Raw genomic sequence first — 27,860 nt, 5'->3', positions numbered from 1 at the left:
GGAGTGCTTTTAGTTATAGAATTTTACCGTTTAAACTTAAAAATTACCTTGGAGAAAAATTAGGAAAAAAGTGAAATTTTTGTTTGACATTTAAGGGACCCTAGTTTGTCCAGTTGGAAGTGGTTTTGTGTAGGGAGGCTCCTGCTGACAATTACAACCAGTTGCTAGATTTCATTTAAGCGGTAAGCCACACACCTGTTCTATTTAAGTTGTAAGTATATATTACAAAATCAAATTTGGGCCAACCAAAGAAAAAAATTAAATTTATGAAGATCCCCAGCCCTTAAAAAATATTAAGCCCTCCTCCAGAGGATAGTTTATGTATTATCTTAATTGACTAATTTGTAGTAAGTAAAAAGGAGGAAAGGAAGTGAGGGGTAATGTTGGTTTACAGCGTCAGGGCAGAAAATGAGAAAATAAAAATTCCTGTTAAAGATCTGATATTCTCTCATCTCTAAAGTTTCTCTAGTTGGCCCTGGCTGGTTGGCTCAGTGGTAGAGCGTCGGCCTGGCGTGCAGGAGTCCCGGGTTCGATTCCCAGCCAGGGCACACAGGAGAAGCGCCCATCTGCTTCTCCACCCCTCCCCCTCTCCTTCCTCTCTGTCTCTCTCTTCCCCTCCCGCAGCCAAGGCTCCATTGGAGCAAAGTTGGCCCGGGCGCTGAGGATGGCTCTGTGGCCTCTGCCTCAGGCGCTAGAATGGCTCTGGTTGCAACAGAGCAACGTCCCAGATGGGCAGAGCATCGCCCCCTGGTGGGCGTGCCAGGTGGATCCTAGTTGGGCGCATGCGGGAGTCTGTCTGACTGCCGCCTCGTTTTCAACTTCAGAAAAAATATAGTCTCTCTAGTTAACTCTTAGTAAAATGTGATCAAAACTGTAAATTTAAACATATTTTCTAATAAAATCAGAACAAGATCATCTGATAATAGTATAAGAGGTTTTATTGACTACAGTGCATGAAGAAGAAACACTCATTTAAAAACACCAAAGACCCTTACATAGCAAAGGTTAAGAAATAAATTAAGACTCTTGTTGGGCTGTGCCTGGGAGGAAGGATGCCTCATTCACTTCGATCCTTGGGTTCTCGGTATTTCCACTGGATGTAGTCAAAGATGTCTTTCTCACTATCCACTGGCAGGGGTTCTCCAGCAACTCCTGTAAGAAAGAGACAAAAGAAACTTACAAACCAGCTTAAGAATTTAGTTATGGAGGGTTCAGGACTGACAGCTGTATGGGACATACTTTCAGGAAAAAAGGAAATGATAACCAAGCTACTAAAAATAAAAAGATATTGCCCGCCCCCATCCTCCCACATGACCTTGTGTGACGTATGTCACAGAGAAACCAGTACTACAAAAGGAATCTGAGTATTCCAACTATAGCCTTTGAAGTGATCCTAATTCATGACTGTCCTCTGCTGGGTCTCCACTATAGCCACCATGTATTACATATATAAATTACTCCAGTTAGTCCCTTTGCAACTCAAGATGTGGTTCCTAGACTAGCAGTACTGGCATCTCCTGGAAGCTAAGGGAATGCAAATCTTGGGCCCCACTCCAGAGCCCACTGAATTAGAATCTGTATTCAATGTGGTCTCCCCATGGTTTGTATTCACATTGACATGTGAGAAGTACTGCCCTCATCTACCAAGGATGAAAGCCCTATTTTATACTTTTAGGATAAAATAAAATCTTCATTTTCCTAAACTTTAAAAGCATAGGGCCAAGGCTACCAGATTTGGCCTGACACCAAAAGCAATGATACCTGGCTTTTTCAGAAGTCTTGAAGATACAATTTAAAAAACAAAACACTTAAATCAATAAAACGTATTTTTACTGACCACTATAGGTAGAAAAAATTTAATCCATTGTGACAAAGCTAGAAATAATTCTTGCCATCACAGGCCTTCAACTGAGGCCTAGGAGCATAGATGGATTAAAGTCGCATTTGTTGCCTGGGCTAAACCAAAATATTTTTGAAAATAACTTTCTCTCCAGATGACTGTTATCTCTAAGGGTTACAAATACTCACCAGTGACTCCCACGGGGCGAATTGTGTATTCGTTGATTGTGAAGCCTTTTTCTAGGGCATGAGCTCTCATATTCTTATTGAAAATATCACTCCCAGTGAAATAGAGAACACCACAGTAATACTGATCCTTGGGTATCAACCTAAAAAAAAAGCAATAGATAAATCTTGTTACACATTTCAAATTTAGAAAAATAAAACTCTTAAAAATCAATAAGGTACAAAACACCAAAAATAAGTCTATGTGGCCAAATAAGCTGAAGAAGAGACCATTAGGTAGAGCATTCAAACTAACCCGACTCTGCAGTTTAGGTTTTAGTTATCTATCTCTCTAAGAGATGTGGAGAGGTGAGCAGCAGTACCACTTATTACAACTCACTGTCTTGGGCAGAAAAGTACTTTTGGGCTGTGGAAGGCATCATGATGAGATGGCACTTCAGATGAAAAGGATTCTAGATGTTTATGTGAATTCCAGGATATACAGAGGGAAGGGGAAAAGAAGAAGAGAAGGAAAAAGTTAATAGGTTGGCAACAAATACCTGATATCAATTCTCCTGTGTGGGTATTCCTTTTCATCATTTTTACTGGGAAGATGGCAAACACCCTAAAATGGATATTTAAAAGAAAGTTTAAAGATGTTTTAAACTTGAGGCTTGATTTTAGTTGTTAAATCTGAGGTTATTTTTGTTTTAGAGGCAGTTTTCCAATTTGGAGCATTTTTAACTTAGTTTTTCTATGCACTATATATTATCACTTCCTTTCTATTATGTGTCATGATAATTAAAGAACTATGTGAGCCTGACCAGGCAGTGGCGCAGTGGATAGAGCGTCGGACTGGGATGTGGAAGACCCAGGTTCGAGATCCCGAGGTCGCCAGCTTGAGCGTGGGCTCATCTGGTTTGAGCAAAAATTCACCAGCTTGGACCCAAGGTCGCTGGCTCAAGCAAGGGGTTACTCGGTCTGCTGAAGGCCCGCGGTCAAGGCACATATGAGAAAGCAATCAATGAACAACTAAGGTGTTGCAATGCACAACGAAAATCTAATGATTGATGCTTCTCATCTCTCCATTCCTGTCTGTCTGTCCCCTCACTCTGACTCTCTCTCTGTGTCTGTAAAAAAAAGAAGAGAAAAAAAAAGAACTATGTGAAACAGCAAACAAGGATTGTGGTTATGAGGATTTGGCCTTTGTGTGAGTCTAAACAACAAGCTAATCAAGGAAAGCATCAAACATGAAAGAGACCAAAACAACAGAAAAAAGCAACCTGGAAGAAATAATTATTAAGGAAGAAGAAAACAAAAAAGCTATAATATACTCAGTTATCAAAAGACATTCTATTCATGAAATAAGAGTAGAGTTCTACAGGAAAAAAATCACTTAGGGAAAAGGTTTAAATCAAAATAAAAAAACACGAGAGCAAAAGCAGAAGAGTTTGAAGTTAGGGAAATCTTCCAGAAATAAAAAGACAGAACAATGAAAAATAAGAAAAAATTTAAAAATAAGAAAATCAGGGGAACATTTTCTTCCTTCTCTACAGTGAGTTTTCATTACACTTCTACCGTTTCAAATAGGTATTTTCAAGGTCTGTTGTTATATTTCCCTTTTCCAGAAAAAGGGCTAAAAATTCTGGACTAGTCAGCAACCCATACACATGTCAAAAGAACTACAAACATCAACAAATTTCAAAATAAATGTTGCAAGTGCTACATTTTAAGAAAAATATACAAGTGATAGGCTTCTGATTCTAAAAAGTAGTCAAGTTGGTACATGTCACTAAAAGCCATACTTTTTCACTCAGCAACATAGAAAAATTAAAATCTAAAATCCAAAATGGGTATTTTCTTTAGCTGTTGCTGTGGCTGAAAGATGAATGAAACCTGTTTTATCTTCAAAATATGAAACCTACCTTCTTAAGGCATTAACAAGTTCCAACTCAACCTTCAAACGGATCAGGAATGAATTCCATCTGGAATTACCATGAGGTATTACCATTACCTTTCAGATACAGATGTTTGGATGGCACAGGAAACGATCTTACTGGCTGTCACATCAGTCATAGAATTTCATCTGATGACTTTGTTCCTTTCCTCAAGGCTAATTTTATTTCCTGAACTTTTTCTGAAGTGCTGATGTTAAAGAATTTCTCTGTATTGTTGTCAATTCTTTATTTGATCAAGTGGATTAGTTTTGTTTGGCATTTCAACTAGGTAGCTTCATGCAAGTGTCTGAAATAAAGCCTCCTTCACTTCCTCAGGGTAAGCTGAGGTACTGGCTATTGCCCCCATGAATCCTTACTGTAGGTATTTCTCAGAAAATACAAGGCCAAACTTGCACAAAATGCTAAAAGTTGAACGGTATTCATCATACATAAACAGGCATCTACATGCAGAGGAAATTGTTTTTTTCTTCCAAATGTTATATTCACAGGAAGAACAAAGACCATGATTTTACAAGATCTGGAATAACCTTGGCTTTCCTAAGGTTTGATCACTATTAAAGGAATTAAGGTTTTGAAGGTAACTTGAAAAACACATGAAATACCTTATCTTCAAAAACAATTCAGTCAGTGGTTACAGCAACAAGAGGTTTTGAAATCAAGTGGATATGCAATGAGAAGGGTTTATTTCACCATCTAAATTGAATTCATTTTGCAGCCAACTTCCTTTCAGAAGCCCAGAGATTGTAACTTCTGTGGAGATCTCTGCTAATGTTTGTGCACTTAGGGTCACTGCTCTGACTCTCCTCTCCCATGTATCTTCTTGGCTAAATCCCTTACCGCAAGTCTCTGCCCAAACCATCTCCTCTGTCTCTGCCAGCCTATTTAATACTACCTCCTGCACACCCATCTCTCCTCATACCTTGCTCTCTTTTTTTAAAAATAGTACTTATTATCTTATCCTAATACACTATACAACTTATCTATTTATTATGTTCATTGTTAACTATCAGTCCATTTCCACACTCCCCAAATATAAGTTCTACTTAAATTCACTGATATATCCAAGCTTCTGGAAATGTAGCAGGTGCTTAATATGTATTTGCTGAGTTGACTGCATCTACTTCTCATCCCACTGACACTCATTCTCACATTTTGTCCATATCATGTACAATAAGGTCTGAACCAGCCTACTCTGTAGCAGTCATTGGGATCTGGCTGTCCATGCACTTTCTGGGCAAAGGTCTTTTCTTTTTCAATTGAGCAGGTAGCTACTAGAATAACCCATTTCACCAGTGTCAGCAAATCTTATTTTCTTTATGCTACTCACCTTTCTTTTTCAGGTTACACACCCAGCCCACCAGCCGTCATTTGTCCTTGTATTCTTGCAAGCTGGATTACTACAGCCTCTGTCAGTTTTTCCTCTGGTCTCTCTTTGAGCACCAGCAGAACACTGTTCAGACTGTAAAATAATGCTTCTGCTATTGTATTGCATAAACACCCTCCATGTTGCCCACTCTGAAAGCAGGTGCACTTCCCCAGTAGGGAGTTCCAGTGCCCTTCACAGAGATGACTACTGGAGGACAGTTAGGCCAGAGGGGTACCCAGAGTATGACCAGGCGAACAAGGCCGCTCCTAATATGAAATAAAAAATCCAACTTGTATAACTGGTATTTTTAGGATTTTATCTATTGAATGTACTTTAAATATAAGATTTATGCACATTCGCCCTGGCCAGTTGGCTCAGTGGTAGAGCATCAGCCTGGCGTGCGGATGTCGCAGGTTTGATTCTCACTCAGGGCACACAGAAGTGATCATCTGCTTCTCCATCTCTCCTCCTCACCCTTCTCTCTCTCTCTCTCTCTCTCTCTCTCTCTCTCTCTCCGCCTCCTACAGCCAATGCTCAATTGGTTTCAGCAAATCAGCCCTGGGCCCTGAGAATGGCTCTGTGGAGCCTCCACCTCAGGTACTAAAAATAGCTGGGTTGGGAGCATGGCCCCAGATGGGCAGAGCATCGGACCCAGATAGGGGTTGCCAGGTGGACCCCACTCTGGGCACATGCAGGAGTCTATCTCCCCTCCTCTCACTTGGAAAAGAAAAATAAAAAAAGATTTATGCACATTCATTCTGAGTGAATTAAAATCAATCTACATTTAAAAAGGATATTCATGGAGGATATATAAGCCCTATTTTTTAACAAGATCTCATGTATGCATATATTTTGGACATAAGAGTAAGAGCTCAAAATCTGACATTTTCAGAAAAATAGATCATACATTTATTCCTAAAGACTGACTACTGGAGGACAGTTAGGCCAGAAGGGGTACCCAGAGTATGACCCACCTTTACCAACAGGAAGGTAAACTTTATTTTTACCTTTCCTAAAGTTCTTTTGAAACTGATAAAGTGTGACCAATTTAGGCAATATACTTCCATTGCCCATTAAAATCACCAGGCTGAATTTAATAACATAGTGTTTTTATATGATTAAATATACATAGCATAAAATTTACCATTTTAACCATTTTTAAGCATGCGGTTCTATGACATTAAGTAGATTCATAATTATACAACTATCACCACTACTCACCTCCAGAACTTATTCATCTTCCCCAAATGAAATTCTGTACGAATTCACCAGTAACTTCTCCAGACCCCAAGGCCCTGGCGAATGCCATTCTACTTTCTAACTAACATGGCATTTCAATTATCTATTGCAACCATCTTTTCTACCATGGGTTAAAACTAGTACTGCCACATTTATGCATGAGCCATGCTAATTCTAGCATATCTATTCTCCAGAAACACAGTCTCTTTCCTTTCAGTCATACTTGGGGGATGGGAACACAGAGAAAAGGGGATCCAAATGATGTATATTTAAGTGACCAACAGAATAAAGGTAAGTCTCTATTACCTTAGTTTTAGATTTCTTTTTACCTTCCTGCTGGTTTTTACACATGACCTCTTATTAATCTGTTTTTAATCCATTTGCCATTTGTCTTGAATCTTTACATTTTAATTCCCTAGGAAGACTACAGGATTTTGACAATTCACCATGATGGGTTTCACTTTGAAAATCTCTGTAGGTGTCCCCTCTAGAAACTCCCCAACTTATCATTCCACATCACATGTTTCTTCCCCTGTGCCTTTCTATCACATAACTTGCTTCCTTTTCTTTCTTTGGTATTGTAATAGATTAGTATTTTTCAATGTTAATCTCACTTACTGAAGAATTCTGAGTCAAAGAAGATGAAAACATTTGCTATTTTAGGTAAAAACTTATATGTCAAGTTCATTGTGAATACTTTGAACAGATTATACCTAATGACCTTTTCCAATGGCAGAGATATTTATAAGTGGGGGATTTAAAATAAAATTCTTTACTAGAATATTCTGAGATTAGCATTCTGCTAATTGTTCTCTCTATGGCCTCATGGGTATTTACTTACTGTGATATTAAGCTACAGTGAGGTCACACACTCACAACCTTTTTTTTTTTTAAACAGAGAGAGAGTCAGAGAGAGGGATAGATAGGGACAGACAGACAGGAACGGAGAGAGATGAGAAGCATCCATCATCAGTTTTTCATTGCAACACCTTAGTTGTTCATTGATTGCTTTCTCATATGTGCCTTGACCGTGGGCCTTCAGCAGACCAAGTGACTCCTTGCTCAAACCAGCGACCTTGGGCTCAAGCTGGTGAGCTTTTGCTCAAACCAGATGAGCCCACGCTCAAGCTGGCAACCTTAGGGTCCTCCGCATCCCGGTCCAACGCTCTACCCACTGCGCCACCGCCTGGTCAGGCACTCACAACCATTACTGAACAGTTTTTAAGGTTTGTTTTTTCCAACATGTTAACTCAAATAGGTACTTACCATGAATTTTGTTTCACCTTTTGACAAAGTATCAGTAATAAAGCTGACCTTTTGTAACTGCTCCACAACACGATGTAACAGCTTTGGCTATAGAATCATAATTAGGAAATAAGAAAGAGCAATCATTCTGTTACACGAGGAAACATTTTTAACATGAGTTTTCTTATTATCTGTGGAGAAATGCCTATTTCCTATGTTATGAATAAGCACATTTTTCTTCTAACAAATTCATTTTATTAAACATATTTTTAGATACCATTGTCTTTCACCAATATCATGATACCCCAAACAAACATCATTTGTGTTTATCTGTTTCATTAAATCAAAAAGTTAGCTGCTTTGCCTGACCATTGGTGGCGCAGTGGTAAAGTGTCAACCCGGAATGCTGAGGTTTGTCAGAGCAGTGAGCAAGGAATCATCCACAAAATCCTAAAGGTCCGATGTCTGGCATGAAGAGCCCATGGTTTTGGCTTGAAAAAGGGGACACTGGCATGCCCTGGTCAAGGCATGTACAGGAAGCTCAATGTACAACTAAAAGTGAAAGCAACTATGAGTTGCTGCTTCTCACTCTCTCCTCCCTCTCTCAGAGCAATCAATGCACAACTAATGTAACAGCAACTAAGAACTGATGCTTCTTACCCTCTTGCTCCCTTTCTGGCTCTCTCTCACACACAAGAAAAATAAGTAAGCTGCTTCATCTTTAAAAAGCATATATTCCAAAATCAAAAATGTTTTGTTTCTTGGGTTTTCTAGTAGAGGTAAAGTTTCTTTTTCCTTTCTTTCTTTCTTTTTTTTTTTTTTTTTGAGAGAGAGACAGGAAGGAAGAGAGATGAGAAGCATCAACTCACAGTTGCGGCGCTTTAGTTGTTCATTGACTACTTTCTCATACGTGCCTTGACCTGGGGGCTCCAGCTGAGCCAGTGACCCTTTACTCAAGCCAGCAACCTTTGGGCTCTAGCCAGTAAGCATGGGATCGTGTCTATGATCCCACATTCAAGCTGGATGAGCCCAAATGCAAACTGGCACCCTTGGTGTTGAACCTGGGTCCTCAGCATCCCAGGTCAATGCTCTATCCACTATGCCATCAGCAGTCAGGCAATACAATATTTTTTTTAATAAAAAAATATTCCTTTAGTGAAAACCTGAATATTATACTAGGTATTTCTAAAATATCTGTGATAGACAAGAAATCATTCTGGAAAAATTTTACTAAATTTCATCTCTTTCAAAGGTTAGACTGTCCTCCCAATTCCTTACGGAAAAACATGCACCCCTTGCAACAACTAACTTTTTGCCTTTCACATAATTCAACCAGTATAATACTTCAATTGACTTTCATAAAGATTAGAACAAACTTATTCTGAAAAAATCCAACTATCATTTACAAAATGATAATCACTACTATGTAAGATTGATCACACTGATTATAAACTCTGAGGCACCTGTTTGTTTGATTCAGAAGTAAAACTTGGATGGGTCAGAAGAACATCCATGTCCCCACTGGACTCTGCACCTACGGGAACAAAGAAAATGTGTCAAGTTCTTCATGTAAATGTATCTGTTCCACAAATAAAACCATGGTGATGACACACATAGAAGGGCCTTACTTCTCACAGCCTAACTTTTTATTCACTGTGCTCCATATTCAGAATTAGTTAAAAGATTTCATTTTCTGTCCAACTATTCAGGTATATTGATGAAAACAGCAAAATCTGGTATAACAACAGTAACTGGAATTAGATATTGCACATAATTGGTCATTTAATGTATTAAAAAGGCATTTAAGTATTCAATAAAGTAAAAATATTTTAAAATAGCTTTAAAATACATCTATAAAAACTATATATCTAAAAATTTCAAATTAAACAATATGCTCTACCTCTGTAAAGGTTAATCAGAAAACTCATTACAATTCTTACGACTCAACTTACTGAATACTGGTATAAAGAATTACTATTATAGTGTTATATATAAGAATATAGCAAATTATAATTTATGGTTTCAGTTTGATCCTCACTTTAAAGCCAAATAACTTCAGGCAGAACTGCCAGTCCATGGACCGGTCTGCCAGGAATTTTATGCCAGTCCACCAAAGAGTTCACCACCCTGATGCTGTATGAAGATTACAGACCCAATCAATGATTTTAGTCGTATTCGCTTATGTTCAGGGTGAGTTCTGCCTTAGCAATTCTGAAATAATTCTCCTATTTTCACTTGTCTCCAAGTGTTAAAGATTGAAAACCACTAGTTTAAACCTTTCTTTTACTGGGATAGCATATTTTCTCCATCTAGATGGCATTTTTTTCACTTTCTTTTTTTTTTCAGTATTGCAAATGAAGACTGTATATTTCTCTAGACCTCACTTTCCTTGTCTAAAAGCTACTAAAACCTACTTTATAGGCTGTTGAGCAACTAAATAAGAACATATGTAAATACATCTAGAATAGTGTCTGGCACACAGATGGCATAAAACAATCCTGTTTATTGCCTCTTTTTTCTTTGTAAGTGTAACATGTAAAAACACTTCTGGTCACTGAGACCTTGCAGCGTCTCTGGGTCATCACCCTTTCCATTAGTAATCTTTAACCAGATGTTTAAACATAAAGAAGACTAGACTGAGTATGTGATGGTCACAGAACATTCATGGCAGCTATTTTAACAACCAAAAGAGTTTATTGTCTTTTATTCTCATTTCTTTCTCCTCAAATCTGTATGTCTTCCACCATCCACCTATCACCAAAAATGTATTCCTTTGTCCATTTAAAAAATAAAAACAAACTATGTAAGCAAAAAGAACACAAACAAATAAACCCCAAAATAGAAAAACAACAACCAAAAACAACCCAAAGTTCCATTAAGGAAGACTAGATAAATAAAGATAAACTATGGAACATCCATACAATTGAATGTTATACAGCTATAGAAAACGATGTGGAAAATCTCTCGGAAGTATGTTTAAGTAAAAAAAGTAAGGTGTAGTACTATGTAAATATTACATTACCTTTGTGAAGGAAAGAGAGAGAAGGAAACCAAAAGAATATATATTCACATGTAGTTACATTTACATGTAGAAACACTGAAAGAATACACAAGGAAGTGGTTATTAATGAGTCAGTGGTGAGAGGGAATGAAGAGTAAACAGGGATAGGGAAGAAGACAGACTTCTTAGTGTATATCTTTTTTATAGTAAAGCAAATAACCATATAACCTATGGAATAAAAGCAAAAATAAAATAAAAATATATAAACCCAGAACAGTTGTCACTGTCAAATGAGCATGCATGTGGCTTGCTGTGTACTAAATTCTGTTTTCAAAATATCAATTCCAAGGACTCACCCAAGGAGAGTCTTATTTAATAGGTTGCAGTAGGGTACAGCAATGTGTGTATTTTATAAAATGTCCTGGGTGTTTCAGATGCACAGACAGACCTGAACAACCTATTAACTTTAATCCTCTCATTCTGCAAATTTGGAAAACAGGATGTGGAGAGACAAACTAAAAATCATATAGTGAGGCCCTGGCTGGTTGGCTCAGTGGTAGAGCATAGGCCTGGCGTGCAGAAGTCCCGGGTTCGATTCCCGGCCAGGGCACATAGGAGAGGCGCCCATCTGCTTCTCTACCCCTCCCCCTCTCCTTCCTCTCTGTCTCTCTCTTCCCCTCCTGCAGCGAGGCTCCATTGGAGCAAAAATGGCCCTGGCGCTGGGATGGCTCCTTGGCCTCTGCCCCAGGCGTTAGAGTGGCTCTGGTCACTACAGAGCTACGCCCCGGAGGGGCAGAGCATCACCCCCTGGTGGGCAGAGCGTTGCCCCCTGGTGGGCGTGCCGGGTGGATCCCGGTCGGGCGCATGCAGGAGTCTGTCTATCTCTCCCCGTTTCCAGCTTCAGAAAAATACAAAAAAAAAAAAAAAAAATCATATAGTGATAGATTTGGTCTGAGAAGCTAGGTATTTTGGCTCCAATCCAATGTTCTTTCTGCACATCAGCAATTATGGATTTAGTCCTTTTCTATCCCCAGCTTTAGGTTCTTAACAGCAGCTACCCAGAGAATTTCTTATAGCCCATCACCTACTTCCAAGCAAAACTCCAGAGTTGGCCAGATATTCAGTCAGAAATCTATTCAAAAAGTTTTAAATAAAGGTTTTCTATTCTAATTGTTAAAGTTTATATTTTTAAACTTATGTTACCCTTCCACATTTTTGAGGCAGTTAAGAGACCACAACTGTGTGGTTGTTGCTTTGCTCGTATTCACATAGTAAATGGAGATCAGCAGAACCTGGGTGTGTGAGAACTGGTTTTAAACTGGTGCTTCTGAGACATTATTCTAGATCCATTACAGAAAACTTAAAAAAATACAAAAAGGAAAGCAAACAGATAAACAGAAACTACCCACAGATTTTCTAGTATCTAACCAGACAATCACTATTAGGATTTTAACATAGCCAAAATTATTTTATATACTTTTATTAAAATTAGTCACTAAAATATTCTATAATAAACTTAGTACAAATTTCCTCTAATTTTTTATACATATTTCCATCTATAAAATAAGTAAATGAATAAAGTTAGCACCTTGGCTGTGTAGCTCAGTTGGTTAGAGCATCGTCCCAATACACCAAGGTTGTGGGTTCAATCCCCAGTCAGGGCGCACACAAGAATCAACCAACGAATGCATAAATGAGTGGAACGACAAATCGATGTTTCTCTCTCTTTCCCTTCCTCTCTCTTTAAGATTGATAAATGAATTTTAAAATGAAAATAAAGTAGCTAATACTACTGGAGCTTAGTAAATCTGTTAAATTACATCTTTTTAATCCATGATTTTCATATATATTAGGCAATTTTAACATCAAGACATGAATAACCTAAGATTAACAAGTATATTACCTCTTCTGAAACTGCCACAGACTGTAGCAATGTATTCAGAATCCACTTTTTTAACTTCATTTAGTACAATATCCTAATAGAAGAAAAATTAAGTCAGTATTCTAAAAATGGCTTTTCACCAAGTGACACTGTCAATTCTAGACAAATACAACTCAGCACACTCTTACTTGCATTTGTAACATCTCCTCACGAGGAATTCTTTTCTCAAAGTCCTCAAAATATCTATAAAGACAATAAATAGATAAGATTTTTGTGATATTTAAATCTTCTTAAAAATTACATTTCCTACCACATCAGGTGTCCTTATACCATCAGATCATACAAAAATCAGGATTAAAATTCATCAAGACAACAGTAAAACTGGATGTGGGGAAGGTTAATTTCTTAACTTGGATCAAAATCCTTAAATGCTATCCTTTCTGATAGTCCAGATACTCCATCTAAACTTATTTATAAATAAACTTCACATTCACATACCAAGAATAAATGCATCTAAGTTAGTACATTTCCAAATTAGACTGTCCCTATTGACAAGCCAAGGGGTAATAGTTCATTGCTCTTAAATTGTATTTTAAAATATCCTAGTAGGATCCTGCAACATAAATGAATCCAGGTATTATTCTAATTTAAAGAAGTCAGTCACAAAAATAGCAGATCTGTAGAGACAGGAAGTAGATAAGTGGTTTCCAGGAGCTGGGGTAGAGGAGGGAGTTGGAAAGAAATGGGGAGTGCCTGCTAATGGGTACAGGCTCTGAGAAAACAAAAACGACTCAAGTCGACTGTAATACAACTCTGTGAATATACTAAAACCACTGAATTGTATACTTTAAATGGGTGAGTTGTATGGTATACGAATTACGCTTTAATAAGATTGTTATGAAAACATTACCTAAGCATGAAACAGCACCTAAGAATAAAGCACCTTTCAAAACCAGTTCTCACAACTAAGTTCTTCAGAAGACCTCTAATTGCTTTGTAAATGCAAGGAAAGTGAGAGCTATACCATTCTGGTCTCTTACTTGCTTAAAAGTTTTGGAAAGGCAGTGTAAATTTAAAATATTATGATAAGGCATCAACCAGAAAAGTTCAGGTTATTGGTACTGAATCGCCAATGACTATACAATACTAGAGAAAAGATACATGCTCATACAGGTATATAGTTTATGCACTATGCATTTTAAATAATTAGAAAGGGAGTTCTGATTATATCTGGCACACAAAATGATAGCTAATGTTGATATACAACATGTCTACTAGTTATTCCTTTACTGTTATTAGGGTGTTCAGTATTTTTCTTCTTTTTTTAAATTTAGTGTTTCAAGTTCACGTCCCATCTTCTGAGGTAGACTCTAAACTTAAGAGCTACACTGAGACCTAGTGCAGTGCTTTGTACAATGCAAGCATGAACTAAACACCCACTGGCTGACTGAGGCACTCAGTTCTATGTATTTTCAGAGGAAGCTCCCTGCTAAAGTCAAGAGAATGAGGGAAATAAATATATAGAACAAGCAAACACACTAAAAAGCAGTAACAAAACATGTGAATATAGGCATATTCCCTACATGAGTCTGCAACAATCTTAGCATTTCTGAATCGAAAATGGTTGTTTAGCTAATTATGAAGAATTATTATGACTTGGAAGAATAGCTATAAAAATTTTACTTTTATATCTCCAGTGTCAAAAGAAAATTTGTCACCTTACTTCAACCCAATTCGCTGATGATGGTTCAATTTATCTTCATTTTTTCTGAGATCTGTATGGAACATAAATAAAATTGAGGTGCTAATTTAAACATTTTTTGTAATGACTTTGAAAAGACAATGAAAAAAATTACCTAAAAAAATTAGATAAAAGTGACTCTTCAAATCAATGTAGTGCAATCTAACAATTATTTCATTATCATTTTTATACTGAATCAAAATTTCAATTTTCTTTACATGGAGTAGTAGATAAAACATACCAAGATCATTCCAAATTCATTGACTATGGCAAAAGGCAGCCTTCTAAGAACATACATTGCTTAATTTATGGTTATTAGCAGCAGTAGTAACCACAATTTCTGAATGTATTATGAGTAACTAAGTTCATTCAAATTGTTCATTTTTTGGTTAGTATTTACTGAGTGCCAATGTGTGTAGGCACTGTGCTAAAAATCTTGTTAAAAGGAGAGGTGTTATCTTTTTTTTGTTAATTTAAAAACATATCTTAAATCTTAGTTCCACTTGGATATTCCTTTATTGGGCATGCCGGAAGGGGGGAAGGTGGGAAGGTGGGCGAGGGTCTGGGGCATAAACGGTGATGGACAAAGACTTGACTTGGGGGAAGTAAACATACAATATGGTGTACAGAAATATGTTGTAGAATTGGACACCTGAAACTAATGTCATCCTAAAAAGTCAACTTAAAAATGTTATTTATTTTTAAGTACTTTAGTAGGTTCCAAGCATTCTGTGAAGCGCTTTACATATATTATTTCACTAAATCATATGAGGCAGAAATTATAATACCATTTTGTAGCTGAGAAACTGAAGCACAACAGTCATTCATTCTAATAAAGTGGTGACTACATTGATACCTAGGTCAGTCTCTAAAACCTATCCACCTAAACACTGGGTTGCTTACAAGTAGTCGAATCCATAAATATTAACCTAAATGCCACAATGTACTATAATGAATCCATATATATGTATGTATGTATGTATATATATACATATATATTTATATATATACACACACACACAGAAAAAGCTCTTGAAATGTAGAAGAAACTATATTTAAAGGACTGCTATATAAGGTTTAAGAAAAGGGTTTCAAAATTACTTAAGCTTTATTTTTATAAACATTCATTTTATTAATTTGAGAGAGAGAGGGAACGTAAGAGGAGACAAAGATAGGAACATCGATCTGTTCCGTATGTGCCCTGACCGGGGATCAAACCGGCAACCTTTGCTCTTTGGGATGATGCTCTAACCAATTGAGCCATCTGGGCTTAAGCTCTATTTTTAATCACTTCTTTGAAAGCAAAAATTTAATAATCATTACAAGCTTCTTACACAATCTCAATATATATCATTTGGCTTTTAAGCTGAAGGTATAGGACTAAAATTTTATTAAAGAAACAAAGGCAATTTAAATCATCTAAAAATGTGCAAATAAAATCACTGCCTTCAAACCAAAAGCCACTTCTTGCTCTTCTTGACCTTCTTCTGAGTTACAAACCTAAATATGTTTAAGACCAGAATATAAACCTCTCTGTATATCTAGCCTCTACTGTAGAGTTAAAAAGAATTCATATCATTTGTATCTATTAACTAAGAAAGGGTATTTTTTGCAAGTTCTACTTTGTTAGAGCATTAACATTCCAATCAGGACCACACTTAACCAGGAATTACATACTCACCTTCTAATGTTTTAATTCCTTCATCTACAAACTTCCTTGCAGCAGATGGACTACAAAGAAAGAATTGCATTATCTCAGTATTAAGTGAAACTCTAGATGTCTTATCTTGTCAAACATAAAGAATTACTATTGGCCCTGGCCAGTTGGCTCAGCTGTAGAGCGTCGACCCAGAGAGTATAAGTCCTGGGTTTGATTTCTGGTCAGGACACACAGGAGAAGCACCCATCTGCTTCTCCCCCCCCCCCCCTTCCTCTCTGTCTCTCTCTTCCCCTCCCGCAGCCAAGGCTGCACTGGAGCAAAGTTGGCCCAGGCGCTGAGGACGGCTCCACAGCCTCCGCCTCAGGTGCTATAATGGCTCCGCCGCAGCAGAGTACGCCCGGATGGGCAGAGCATCGCCCCCTGGTGGGCATGCTGGGTGGATCCCAGTCGGGAGCACGCGGGAGTCAGTTTGCCTCCCTGCTTCTAACTTCAGAAAAAATTTTTTTTTAAAAGAATTACTATTGAGCTGAAAGACTTGTTAAAAATGTTGCATGGTTAATTTGGTAATGTTCAATGTTATCCAAAGAGAATTCTTGAAGCTTCAATCTAGAAATACAACCATAAACTTGGACATGAAAAATGTCTACACAGCTAAGTGTCATATATCATAGTGCTCATGTTTACTTTATTCATAAACACAGGCACTTGAAAACTGTCATTCATTCATGAGATTTTTACTGAGGGCCTATTACGTGCCAGATACACTTCTATGTGCTAAAAATACAACAGGAATAACACAAATAAGGGTTCTGTCCTTATCTACTTTTATTCCAGTGGGTAGAGAGACAATAAATACATATATAAACAAGTAGGAAAATGATCTAGTAGATAGAAAAAAAGAACTGAAATGGGAGTCAGGAAACAGGTTCTAATTCTGACTCTGCCACAGTTATCTCACTTTCTGTGTTCAGTTTTCTTGCCTTGAAAGAGAGGGTAATATAACAGGTACCCTTTAAAATAACTTTTAACAGGTCCCCAAACTCATTTTTAGTAGACGAGGTTTAAGAATTTAATCTATTTTAGGGTAACTTTCACAAAAAATGTTGCCATTTAAAGAATTGCCATATCTAAAAAAAAGTCTCATTTCATGAAGATGAGAGTTAAGTAAAAGCATTATAGCCTTAATATTTCAATGTTGACCTTTATTTTTTATTTGTCTAGTGTCAAAGAAGCCTTCTTTCATGGTAGTTCAAATTTTAGGATAAAGACTCCTTAATTAAAAAATGCTTAAGGGCTGTTTCAAATTCATAAGGTACTACACTAGATGCTATGGAATAAAAGCTTAAATGTTTAAGTTAAATATCATGCTCAGAGAGGCAAACAAGGTTTAATCTGGAGGCAGTAGTAAAATGTACACAGAGCAAGTGTTACTGGAGTTTAGAGGAAGAAGAGATTATCTTGGCTGGGGAGTCAAACTGGTTTTATAAAGGAGGTAACATTTGCCTTGGATGGGGCTTTCACAGTAGAGGCAACAGAGAACCAACCTCAGGCATATAAGCTACGGAAGTATAAACTGTATGGGCAAAGGCACAGAAGTGGAAAGGTACAGGTTTGAAGGGAAACAGTGCGCAATTGAGTTTGGCTAACATAGAAGAATTAAGCCAATCATAGGCCCTGGCCGGTTGACTCAGTGGTAGAGCATCAGCCTGGCATGCGGGAGTCCTGGGTTCGATTCCTGGCCAGGGCACACAGGAGAGGTGCCCATCTGCTTCTCCACCCCTCCCCCTCTCCTTCCTCTCTGTCTCTCTCTTCCTCTCCCGCAGCCAAGGCTCCATTGTTTGCCCCAAAGTTTGCCCCAGCGCTGAGGATGGCTCTGTGGCCTCTGCCTCAGGCACTAGAATGGCTCTGATTGCTGCAGAGCGACGCCCCCAGATGGGCAGAGCGTCGCCCTCTGGTGGGCATGCCGGGTGGATCCCAGTTGGGCGCATGCGGGAGTCTGTCTGACTGCCTCCCCGTTTCCAGCTTCGGAAAAATGCAAAAAAACAACAACAATCCTACTATTATGTCTAAAAAAATAGTTCTTACCCAATGCCAGTAACTCGAGTCAGAAAATTGATGGATGAACTAGTATCATCCTGACGAATCTTTAAGAAAAAAAGAAAAAGGCATAACAATGATTTAGAAATGCTTTGAGAACCAAAAGATCTTTTTGGAAATATAACAGTCTGCTAAGAGACCTGAAGAACTTCTTACATGTGCCTGGATGACCCCTATAGAAATATTCATATGTAACCTAGACAGTTCTAAGTTACAACAGAGCAGCTTAAGATGTCTCATCTCTAATTTACCTGATATTCTTAAAAGACTTATTCATAAAAGAGGAGAAGTGATATAATTATCATCAGAGTGAAACAAAACCATATTTTGGGAGAATTTAAGCATAGAAATTAAAAAAGATAACATCTTTTAGCAAAAGTCTATAATCTCATTCCTGAATAGTATTGAAAGTATGGAAATAATTGCATCATATATGCTCATAATAGTCCATTAAATACCATATAAAATAAGTGAAAATTTTATAGAATATTCACATTTAAAAATAGAACACTTTTAAAGGCATAAACTCCCTTCCTCTCTTTTCCTTGAGTCTAATTAAAGTGACATCAATTACTCTGCAATGGTGCTCCATGATAGTTGCCATAAAGATACATACTATAATCAAATAAGCAAATAAATAATTTAAAATTTTACCTTTTCCAGTTTACGCAATTTTCCAGTTGCTAAAAATTCATCAATCTTTTCAGCAATTTTTGTTCCTACTCCGGGCTACAAAAAACACACACAAAAAAACATAAGTCCTATAAATATAATGCTTACCAAATCACTAAAAACTAAAGTACAAAATAAGAAATGAAAAACAAATGCTCGTCACATGACCAGTTTTGAAACAAGGAACAAAGAAAATTGAGCCCCAGTAAAAATATAAAATACTTAATTGACAAAAGAGAAACCCTACCAAAATAATTCTGAATGGCTTGCTTTTTAAAAATTAACTTCTGTTGTAGAAAAATTAGAAAATATAGTTGTATAAAAAATATTTAACTCATTTGTTAATTTCATCATCCTGAAAATTAAACTGTAACCTCATAACTGTATATCTGTATTATATAGACTTCTTGTCTGTTTATATATATAGTTACTAAATATATGTATATACATACTGTTATCTTACAAAAGCAATCATACTGCTTCATAAAATGTTTTTTCAACTTAAAAACACATTGTGAATAAATTTCCATATCATAAACACAACTACAATATCTTTAATGGCTGCATAGCATATTATTGTATAAATGTATCATAATTTACTTAACAAATACCCTATAGATGAACATTCAGATGGATTCCAATTTTTTGTATTTTAACAATGCTGTCACAAACTTCCTTTAAACAGAAGTTCCCAAGCTTTTGCATATATCAGCATTGCCTGGGGGATATATTAAAACACAATGCCAAGTCCCACCTTAGAATTCCTGATTCAATAGGTTGCATTTTTATTTTTTTTTTATTTTTATTTTATTATTTTTTTCATTTTTCTGAAGCTGGAAACAGGGAGAGACAGTCAGACAGATTCCCGCATGCGCCCGACCGGGATCCACCCGGCACGTCCACCATGGGGCAAAGCTCTGCTCACCAGGGGGCGATGCTCTGCCCATCCTGGGCGTCGCCATGTTAATAGGTTGCATTTTTAACAAGTTTCCAGGTGATACTGAGGCTGGTCTAGATACCACCCGTTAGAACCACTACTCCCAGAACTGCACAGTCCAACATAGCAGTCAGCAGCCACAAGTGACAATTTCCAGCTTACATTAATTAAAGTTAAAAATTCAACTCCTCAGCCTAACCAGCGGTAGCACAGTGGATGAAGCGTTGACCTGGGACGCTGAGGTTCCAGGTTCAAAACATCGAGATTGCTGGCTTCAATGTGGGATCAGCATCAGCGACATGATCACAAGGTTGCTGGCTTGAGCCCAAAGGTTGCTAGCTTGAAGCTCAAGGAAGCAAGGGGTCACTGGCTTGGCACAAATTGAGAAGCAATTTATGAACAACTAAAGTGACACAACTACAGTGCTTTTCATCTCTCTCCCTTCCTATCTAGTGTATCTAGTCTCTCTCTCTCACTTAATAAAAAATAATAATAATTAAATTCTGTAGTCACACTAGTCACATTTCATGAGATCACTAGCTAAATATGACTGCTCACAGTTACCGTATTGACAGCACTGCTCTAGAATATAAGCTCTAGGAGAGCGGGGATCCTGGCTTTTCATTGCTTTATCCTTAGCCCCTGGATGAATACCTGACACACAGGTGGTGTGCAAAAATTATAAATAGATCTTTTATAAATAGATCTTTTATAAAAAAAACCATAATTTTTACTGGTTTCCTTTATATATATTCCTCAAAGCAGAATTGCTGGAACTAAGGATATATACATTTTTTTCTTTTTCCAAGTGTGAAGAGGGGAGATAGACTCTCACATACACTTTGATCAGGATCCACCCAGCAACCCCCATCTAGGACTGATGCTCTGCCCATCTGGGGCAATGCTGGCAACTGAGCTATTTTTAGTGCCTGAGGCGGAGGCTCCACAGAGCTATACTCAGTGCTCAGGGCCAATGCTCTAGAACCAATCAAGCCAACGCTGTAGGAAGGGAAGAAAGAGAGAGGGAGAGAAGGGGGAACGGGAGGGGTGATGCAGATGGTCACTTCTCTGTGCCCTGACCAGAAATCGAACCCAGAACATCCATATGCCGGGCTGACGATCCACCACTGAGCAAACTGGCCAGGGTCCAAAGGATATATACATTTTGCCAACATTTTGCAACATTATCCTTCAGAAAAGCTATAACAATCAACATTCTGAGCAGCAGTACATGACTGTCTTTTTTTCTACACCTTTATCCATATTGCATATTATACTTGATAACTTAATAGACACTATATAGCATCTTGTTTTAATTTGCAACTCTAATTATTAGTGAAGCTGAACTTTTTTCATGCTTACAGTTGAACATGCATAACACCTGTGTGCCAGGTAACTTCTACTCTTAGCCCTAAGTTCACCCTGCTATAGCCCTTTTTATTTGTTTTGTTTTCTTTTTTTTGACACTGTTCTTCTTTCCTTTTTTACTCTTTTTAATTCTCAATTTATTTAATATTTAATCAGTGTCCCAAGACTACCGAATGCATATTCAAGTTATGAAATAGCAAATACCAGATAGAAGTGACAAATAGTAAGTAGAAGAGATTTGGAAAAGGAAAGTGCTCAGCTTTCTCATTTTCTATGTCAGAAGATGCATGCTGGCCTGGCCTGTGGTGGCGCAGCAGATAAAGCATCAACCTGGGACTCTGAGGTCGCCAGTTCGAAACCCTGGGCTTGCCTGGTCAAGGCACATATGGGAGTTGATGCTTCTTGCTCCTCCCCCCTTTCTCTATCTTCCTCTCTCTCCCCACACCCCACCTCTCTAAAAATGAATAAATAAAAATATTTAAAAAAAAAAAAGAGGATGCATGCTGACCTAAAGCCATTTAGACCCAGCCTATTTTCTATACTTAACACTGTGGAATACAAGGCAAAACACTCATTCTGGAGATTTCAGATTTCTAGAATTATTGAGAAGCACCAGAAAGTAGAGCTGTTTAAGAAAAATAGTGAAATGGAACAAAGATAAGATTTTCATATTAAGTCCAATCTTATGCAAGAGGGATTTAGGGTACACTTCTGTGTGTTTTTTAGGGATATACCAGATTTTTTTTTTTTTTTTTTTACAGAGGTAGAGATAGACAGGGACAGACGGACAGGAACGGAGAGAGATGAGAAGCATCAATCATCAGTTTCTCGTTGCGCATTGCGACTTCTTATTTGTTCATTGATTGCTTTCTCACATGTGCCTTGACCGTGGGCCTTCAGCAGACCGAGTAACCTCCTGCTGGAGCCAGCAACCTTGGGTCCAAGCTGGTGAGCTCTTTGCTCAAGCCAGATGAGCCCGCGCTCAAGCTGGCGAGCTCGGGGTCTCGAACCTGGGTCCTTCCGCATCCCAGTCCGACGCTCTATCCACTGCACCACCACCTGGTCAGGCGGGATATACCAGATTTTTAAGGATAAACTCAGATTTGGGATGAAGTGCATCAGAGCTTGCCCAAGTTTGCCTTTAATAAATGATCGGGCTATTTGCAATTAACATAAAAAAGGAAATTCAAGGGTGATTCAAGGGGCACAGAATGGGGGCAGAAATAGCTCCTGAGGTTAACACTGGGGCAGTTCACCATTATAAAAACTTAGAATTAAAATCTAGTGTGTTTATAACTTGCCTTACTAGTCTCTTTGAGGAGGATAGATTAATGTTGAGAACTATTATGTCACAAAGGATTTTTTTTTGTACTTACCCTGAGGTAACTTATTTTTGGTTTTTATGTATTTTTTTAAATTCATTTAAACAATTTTTTTTTAGATTTTATTTATTCATTTTAGAGAGGAGAGGGAGAGAGAGAGAGAGAGAGATAGAGAAGGGGAGGAGCAGGAAGGATCAATTCCCATATGTGCCTTGACCAGGCAAGCCCAGGGTTTTGAACCAGCTACCTCAGAGTTCCAGGTCAACACTTTATCCCCTGTGCCACCACAAATCAGTCAGAAAGGATTTAAAATCTAGATGCCCGAGCATAATTTGCACAGAATAATAAATTCAAGATAACGATGTGGTACATGACTAATGTGGATAATCTGTCACTTAGTCATAAGAAGTACAAAATTTATGATAATGGGAAGACTCTGAGAGATGAAAATATAAGGACAATTATAATTTATACTATGAGGTTCTCATGAGAAAATTAAGGACAATCAAATATTAATCAAAAGCCATGTCAGTTTGATATCTTTAAGAAATAATGAATAGAACACGGTCCTTAATTTTGAAGAATTTAGGATCTTTTAGTGAGATTAAGATGAGAGAGAATAATCTGATTATCAATAGATAAATTTTCCCAGGATATTCTTAACAATACTATTACAAATTACTAAGAGATGTGACACTCTAGAAGTTGTGACACTATCATACAGGACTTTATGGAAATTACAGACAGGGCTAAATATACCAAGTGGTTTAATCATGTGCTTATTAATAGGTAAGATCTCTTTGGGAACACTAACTCATATTAGTTCCTATACCTGGGGATCAGAAAAAGGTAGCTGAGGACCAGATATGCTGGTATCATTCTGCCACCATACTCTTCTTCAGGACTACACTCAAAACTGAAAATGAGTGAGTACATATATATATGGAGAAAGCAGAGAAAGGAAATTGTAATTACATATGTTCAAAAAAATTTAAACCCACTCTTACCCCAATCAAAACATTTTGAGCTTGTAGCAGTATACTTGAAACAGAATAAATTGATTCCAAAAAATCAGTAACAGTGAAATCTGCCTGTGTCGGTCAAGGCAGCTTCAAGAGGCAAATTTGGTTTTATGGGAGCCCTCCAAACCTGTACAGGTGTAAACTCTTTGATCAACTTGCTCACCAAACTTACCAATTTCTTAGCTTCCGCTCCACTCTTTATTTTGTGTGGGTACTTTGCTATCACAGATGCTGCTTTTCTATAAGAAAAGAAAAAAGAAATTAGAAATCCAGTGAGATCTTAATTTTCCTTAAACTGGAATACACATACAAGCAAATATGCAGTTTACACTTTCAGTGAGATAATCTGCCACATCTGTGTAAAACTGATTAAAAAAAAAAACACCAATGCCTCTCACTTTTAGAAGTACATCTTTTTTTTATTGATTTTTAGACAGTGGGGAGAGATAGAGAAACATCAATTTGTTGTTCTATTTATTTATGCATTCATTGGTTGACTCCTGCATGTGCCCTGACTGCGGATAAAATATGCAACCTTGATGTATCAGAATGATGCTCTAATCCAGGGGTCCCCAACCCCCGGGCCGTGAACCGGTACCAGTCCGTGGGCCATTTGGTACCGGTCCGCAGAGAAATAATAAATAACTTACATTATTTCCGTTTTATTTATATTTAAGTCTGAACGATGTTTTACTTTTTAAAAATGACCAGATTCCCTCTGTTACATCCGTCTAAGACTCACTCTTGACGCTTGTCTCGTAAGTTCGACAATTATATTTAAAAATACCAGTTTTTACGCCGGTCGCATAATTTTATTTTGTGCGTTTATCCGTCCCACCCTAAAGGCCGGTCCGTGAAAATATTTTCTGACATTAAACCGGTCTGTGGCCCAAAAAAGGTTGGGGACCACTGCTCTAATCAACTGAGTCAGGTAGAAGTATATCTTGAAAATCCTCACATTTGAGGATATGATTTTAACTGTATATGTAAAATAGGGAGATTCAGAAAACCAGTAGTATTTCCTTTTTGGGATTAAGTAGAAAATATCACTGGGCCTTTCTTGAATAGCTAGTTTTTAAAAATCATTCATAATTCTTTTTTCATAAAAATGTGCCACTTAATAGTATTCAGACTACTAGATACCCAATTGGTTAATGGACAACTATTTTTAAATTCAAGGTTTAAAACTGCATTCCCCTATGTCCTTAATACCAGTTTTCTTCTTTTGTTCCCATTTCAGTTCCATACAAGGCAGAGTGGCCTGTGATTCTTTCCCATCTCCACACATATACAGTTCAGCAATCTGGTGACAGACTGGGTACACCCTGGGAGTGCTCTGCTGGTATCCTGTCTATAACTTCAATGCTAAATGCGGTTTAGTATTGATGCTGATAAAAAGCCTTAATACATCTAAGTCTAAAGCATAAATATTGGGACAGTCTTTGGAATCTTGGTTTTTCATTCTATTCTAGCACAAGTACACCTTTAGACTAGGATATCAACATATCTATTAGCATAATACTAATGATAAATCTGGAAGGTAGATTGAGGGCAATTTGCAAAGGGAATTGGTTCCATAAAAGCAAATAGTTCAGAATTAGCTCATGAAAGGCCTTTCACATGCCACAATGCAATTGGGCTTTATCAAGATAAAGAAGAAATATCTAATTATTTGATATAGAATAATGACAAGATTACATAACTATTTTCAAAACATGTTATCCACAATCAAGAGATATGTTTAGCCAGAAAGGGAGGAGCATGCAGGGGTGTTACCTCCTTTTCTAGACTTATTTCCCACTCAGACCACACCCCTTAAGCAAACTAAATTACTTAGTAGAAAATGCTATACTCCCTTCATGTCTCAATGCGTTGGCACATTTTGTGTCCTACCCCTAGATTGTTCTTCTCTTTACTTATCCCCTGATGGGCTCATTCAAGACTAAACATTTCCTCCCTGAAGCCTGCTGAGACTCAAATTATAGGGTTGAATCTCTCTGATTTCTAGATCAAATGTGTGGATGACAGTATAATTACCTTACATAGGAAGTCATAGGAGGTAAAGGAAAGAGTGTAATAATTTTTGAATTATGTTGGTTGGGAAAGAAAGGAGGAAGTTTAGTCTTGAAAAGGTAAAGATACGGGGGATACAGGCCTAAAAATCTGGAGAAAAGTTACCAGTCAGATAGAGATTTGGGGTCACTGAGATGACCAGTATCCAAAGCCACCAAGAATGGTATGATTGGCCCTGGCCGTTGGCTCAGTGGTAGAGCGTCAGCCTGGCGTGCAGAAGGCCTGGGTTCGATTCCCAGCCAGGGCACACAGGAGAGGCGCCCATCTGCTTCTCCACCCCTCCCCCTCTCCTTCCTCTCTGTCTCTCTCTTCCCCTCCCGCACCGAGGCTCCATTGGAGCAAAGATGGCCCGGGCGCTGGGGATGGCTCCTTGGCCTCTGCCCCAGGCGCTAGAGTGGCTCTGGTCGCAACAGAGCGACACCCCGGAGGGGCAGAGCGTCGCCCCCTGGTGGGCGTGCCGGGTGGATCCCAGTCGGGGCGCATGCGGGAGTCTGTCTGACTGTCTCTCCCCATTTCCAGCTTCAGAAAAATACAAAAAAAAAAAAAAAAAGAATGGTATGATTGCCAGGGAAAGTATGACAATGAGAAGAGAGTGAAGGGCAGGCCTCTGGGAACTACCAACATCAAAAGGCAAGATAGAAGCGGTGAAAGAACAGAAAGCTGTGCCATCATAGAAGGCAAGGGTAAGACGTGAACAGAATGAGCTAGTAGTGAATGTCACTGACCGTCCAATAAGATGGAGTGGGGAGCATTTTCAGAGGAACGGGAGAAGGGATTGCATACTGCAACAAGCTAAGAAATTACTAGGGATTAGGAAGTCCAGGCAAATGGCACATTATTCAAGAAGGTTAATTAAAAGCGGAAGAAAGAGATAAGGTACTAGCTAGAGCAAAAAAGATTGCTTTGGTTTTGCTTTTAAAAGAGCTGAGGGAGCCTGACCTGTGGTGGCGCAGTGGATAAAGCGTTGACCTGGAAACGCTGAAGTTGCCGGTTCAAAACCCTGGGCTTGCCCGGTCAAGGCACATATGGGAGTTGATGCTTCCTGCTCCTCCCCCTTTCTCTCTCTCTCTCTCTCTCTCTCTCCTCTAAAATGAATAAAAAAAAAAAAGCTGAGGGATTTGGGCATGTTTATAGGCTAAGGATCAGAAAAGCAGGTGGATGTAGGAAAATGTTTAGGATAAGGCCCCGGGTGAGATGAACAAGGACGGAATTCAAGGAGGTGACAGGATAAGACACACCAACCAGACAGAAAAATGTGATTCCTTGAACCACATCTATTTCACAGCACAGACCTCATCCACTGTCTCTCATTGTGGCTTAAAAGCAAACTGTATTTTCAATAATTCATGTGTGGTGACAGGAAATCAGCCTATTTTCGGTCAGAACTGGGAACTGGTCAGAATTCATCCTACAGAGCCCTGCCCAAGTTCTCCCAGAAATACTGCAGTAAGGTACCACCACAAAGTCAATACTCTCAGTTCTTGCTTTTTTTTTCTTCCTTCTCTTGCAGATGGTCCAAACATCCACTGGCCTCTCAGCCCTTTTAATGGCCACATATCCCAGAACCCATGCTCCCAAAGAATGATGCACCGTCCCACCTGTAAGCATTGTATTTGTGGATCGCCTGGTTCACGTTCTTCTCAAAATTTGCGAGTTCTGAAAAGGCAATAAGAGGCTCGGGTGAACAAGAACCACGAGAAAACAAACGAGAACCGAGTTTCCCATAAGGGGGCGTAACAGCCTCTTAAAGGACTTGTACACGGACCCCACTTCTACATGGTCCAGGCCAAGGGCAGCCAAGCGGTGTCACAGCGTCCCCAGCAGCGCTGACAATCAGCCACCGGCCACGGGCGCGGGAAGAAAACCAGGACGGAAGACTACCCGCTGCGAGGGGCCGATGCCGTCGACTGGGCTGTCGGGACGGGAGAAGGTAGGGAAGGCAGTGAGGTGGAAGGAAAGAAGAAAGCCAGCGGCTCCCGGCGCGGTACTAACCTGTGAGCATGTCGGTGATTCCCCCGTTGAGAGTCTCCTGTGGCGCCTTCCGTTTGCTCATGGTGGCTGCACCCGAGAACCATAGGGTACGCAAAGCCAGGGACTGGCCCCCTCTCCCAGCTCTAAGGAGGGCCAGCGAGCTTGGAAAGGGGGGTAGGACCAGCCCAGCCCCCGAACAGCCCGCGCGACCCGCTGAACAATGGCTGCCTCTGACAGGAGGCGCGGCGCACGGCGGCGTGGTGACGTCACGCTATGGGGCGGGGATGGGCGGGGCTAGGACG

The 27,860-nt window shown here is 38.7% G+C and overlaps 1 protein-coding gene across 2 annotated transcripts; it reads right to left on the bottom strand.

Annotated features, from left to right (window-relative positions):
* Positions 1-920: 920 nt before the first annotated feature.
* Positions 921-27,797, bottom strand: POLB (DNA polymerase beta). Of its 2 annotated transcripts, none has more exons than XM_066383559.1 (14): positions 27,580-27,797; positions 27,186-27,243; positions 23,687-23,753; positions 18,848-18,922; positions 18,182-18,240; positions 16,118-16,167; positions 14,419-14,470; positions 12,884-12,938; positions 12,717-12,789; positions 9,276-9,346; positions 7,834-7,920; positions 2,565-2,629; positions 2,029-2,168; positions 921-1,152 (listed from the first exon to the last, which is right to left on the bottom strand). In XM_066383559.1, exons 1-14 carry the CDS (start codon positions 27,638-27,640, stop codon positions 1,058-1,060), a joined length of 1,008 nt encoding a protein of 335 aa, XP_066239656.1. In that variant the 5' UTR covers positions 27,641-27,797; the 3' UTR covers positions 921-1,057. The 2 variants fall into 2 exon arrangements, 1 of the variants encoding a protein (XP_066239656.1); XR_010751225.1 differs by lacking the exon at positions 921-1,152 and adding an exon at positions 5,290-5,421 and having other exon boundaries at positions 2,104-2,168.
* Between the last annotated feature and the right edge of the window lie 63 nt (positions 27,798-27,860).

The sequence above is a fragment of the Saccopteryx leptura genome, chromosome 4, assembly GCF_036850995.1.
Source record: "Saccopteryx leptura isolate mSacLep1 chromosome 4, mSacLep1_pri_phased_curated, whole genome shotgun sequence".
Classification (NCBI taxonomy): domain Eukaryota; kingdom Metazoa; phylum Chordata; class Mammalia; order Chiroptera; family Emballonuridae; genus Saccopteryx; species Saccopteryx leptura.
This window is presented reverse-complemented; position numbering and strand designations above follow the sequence as displayed.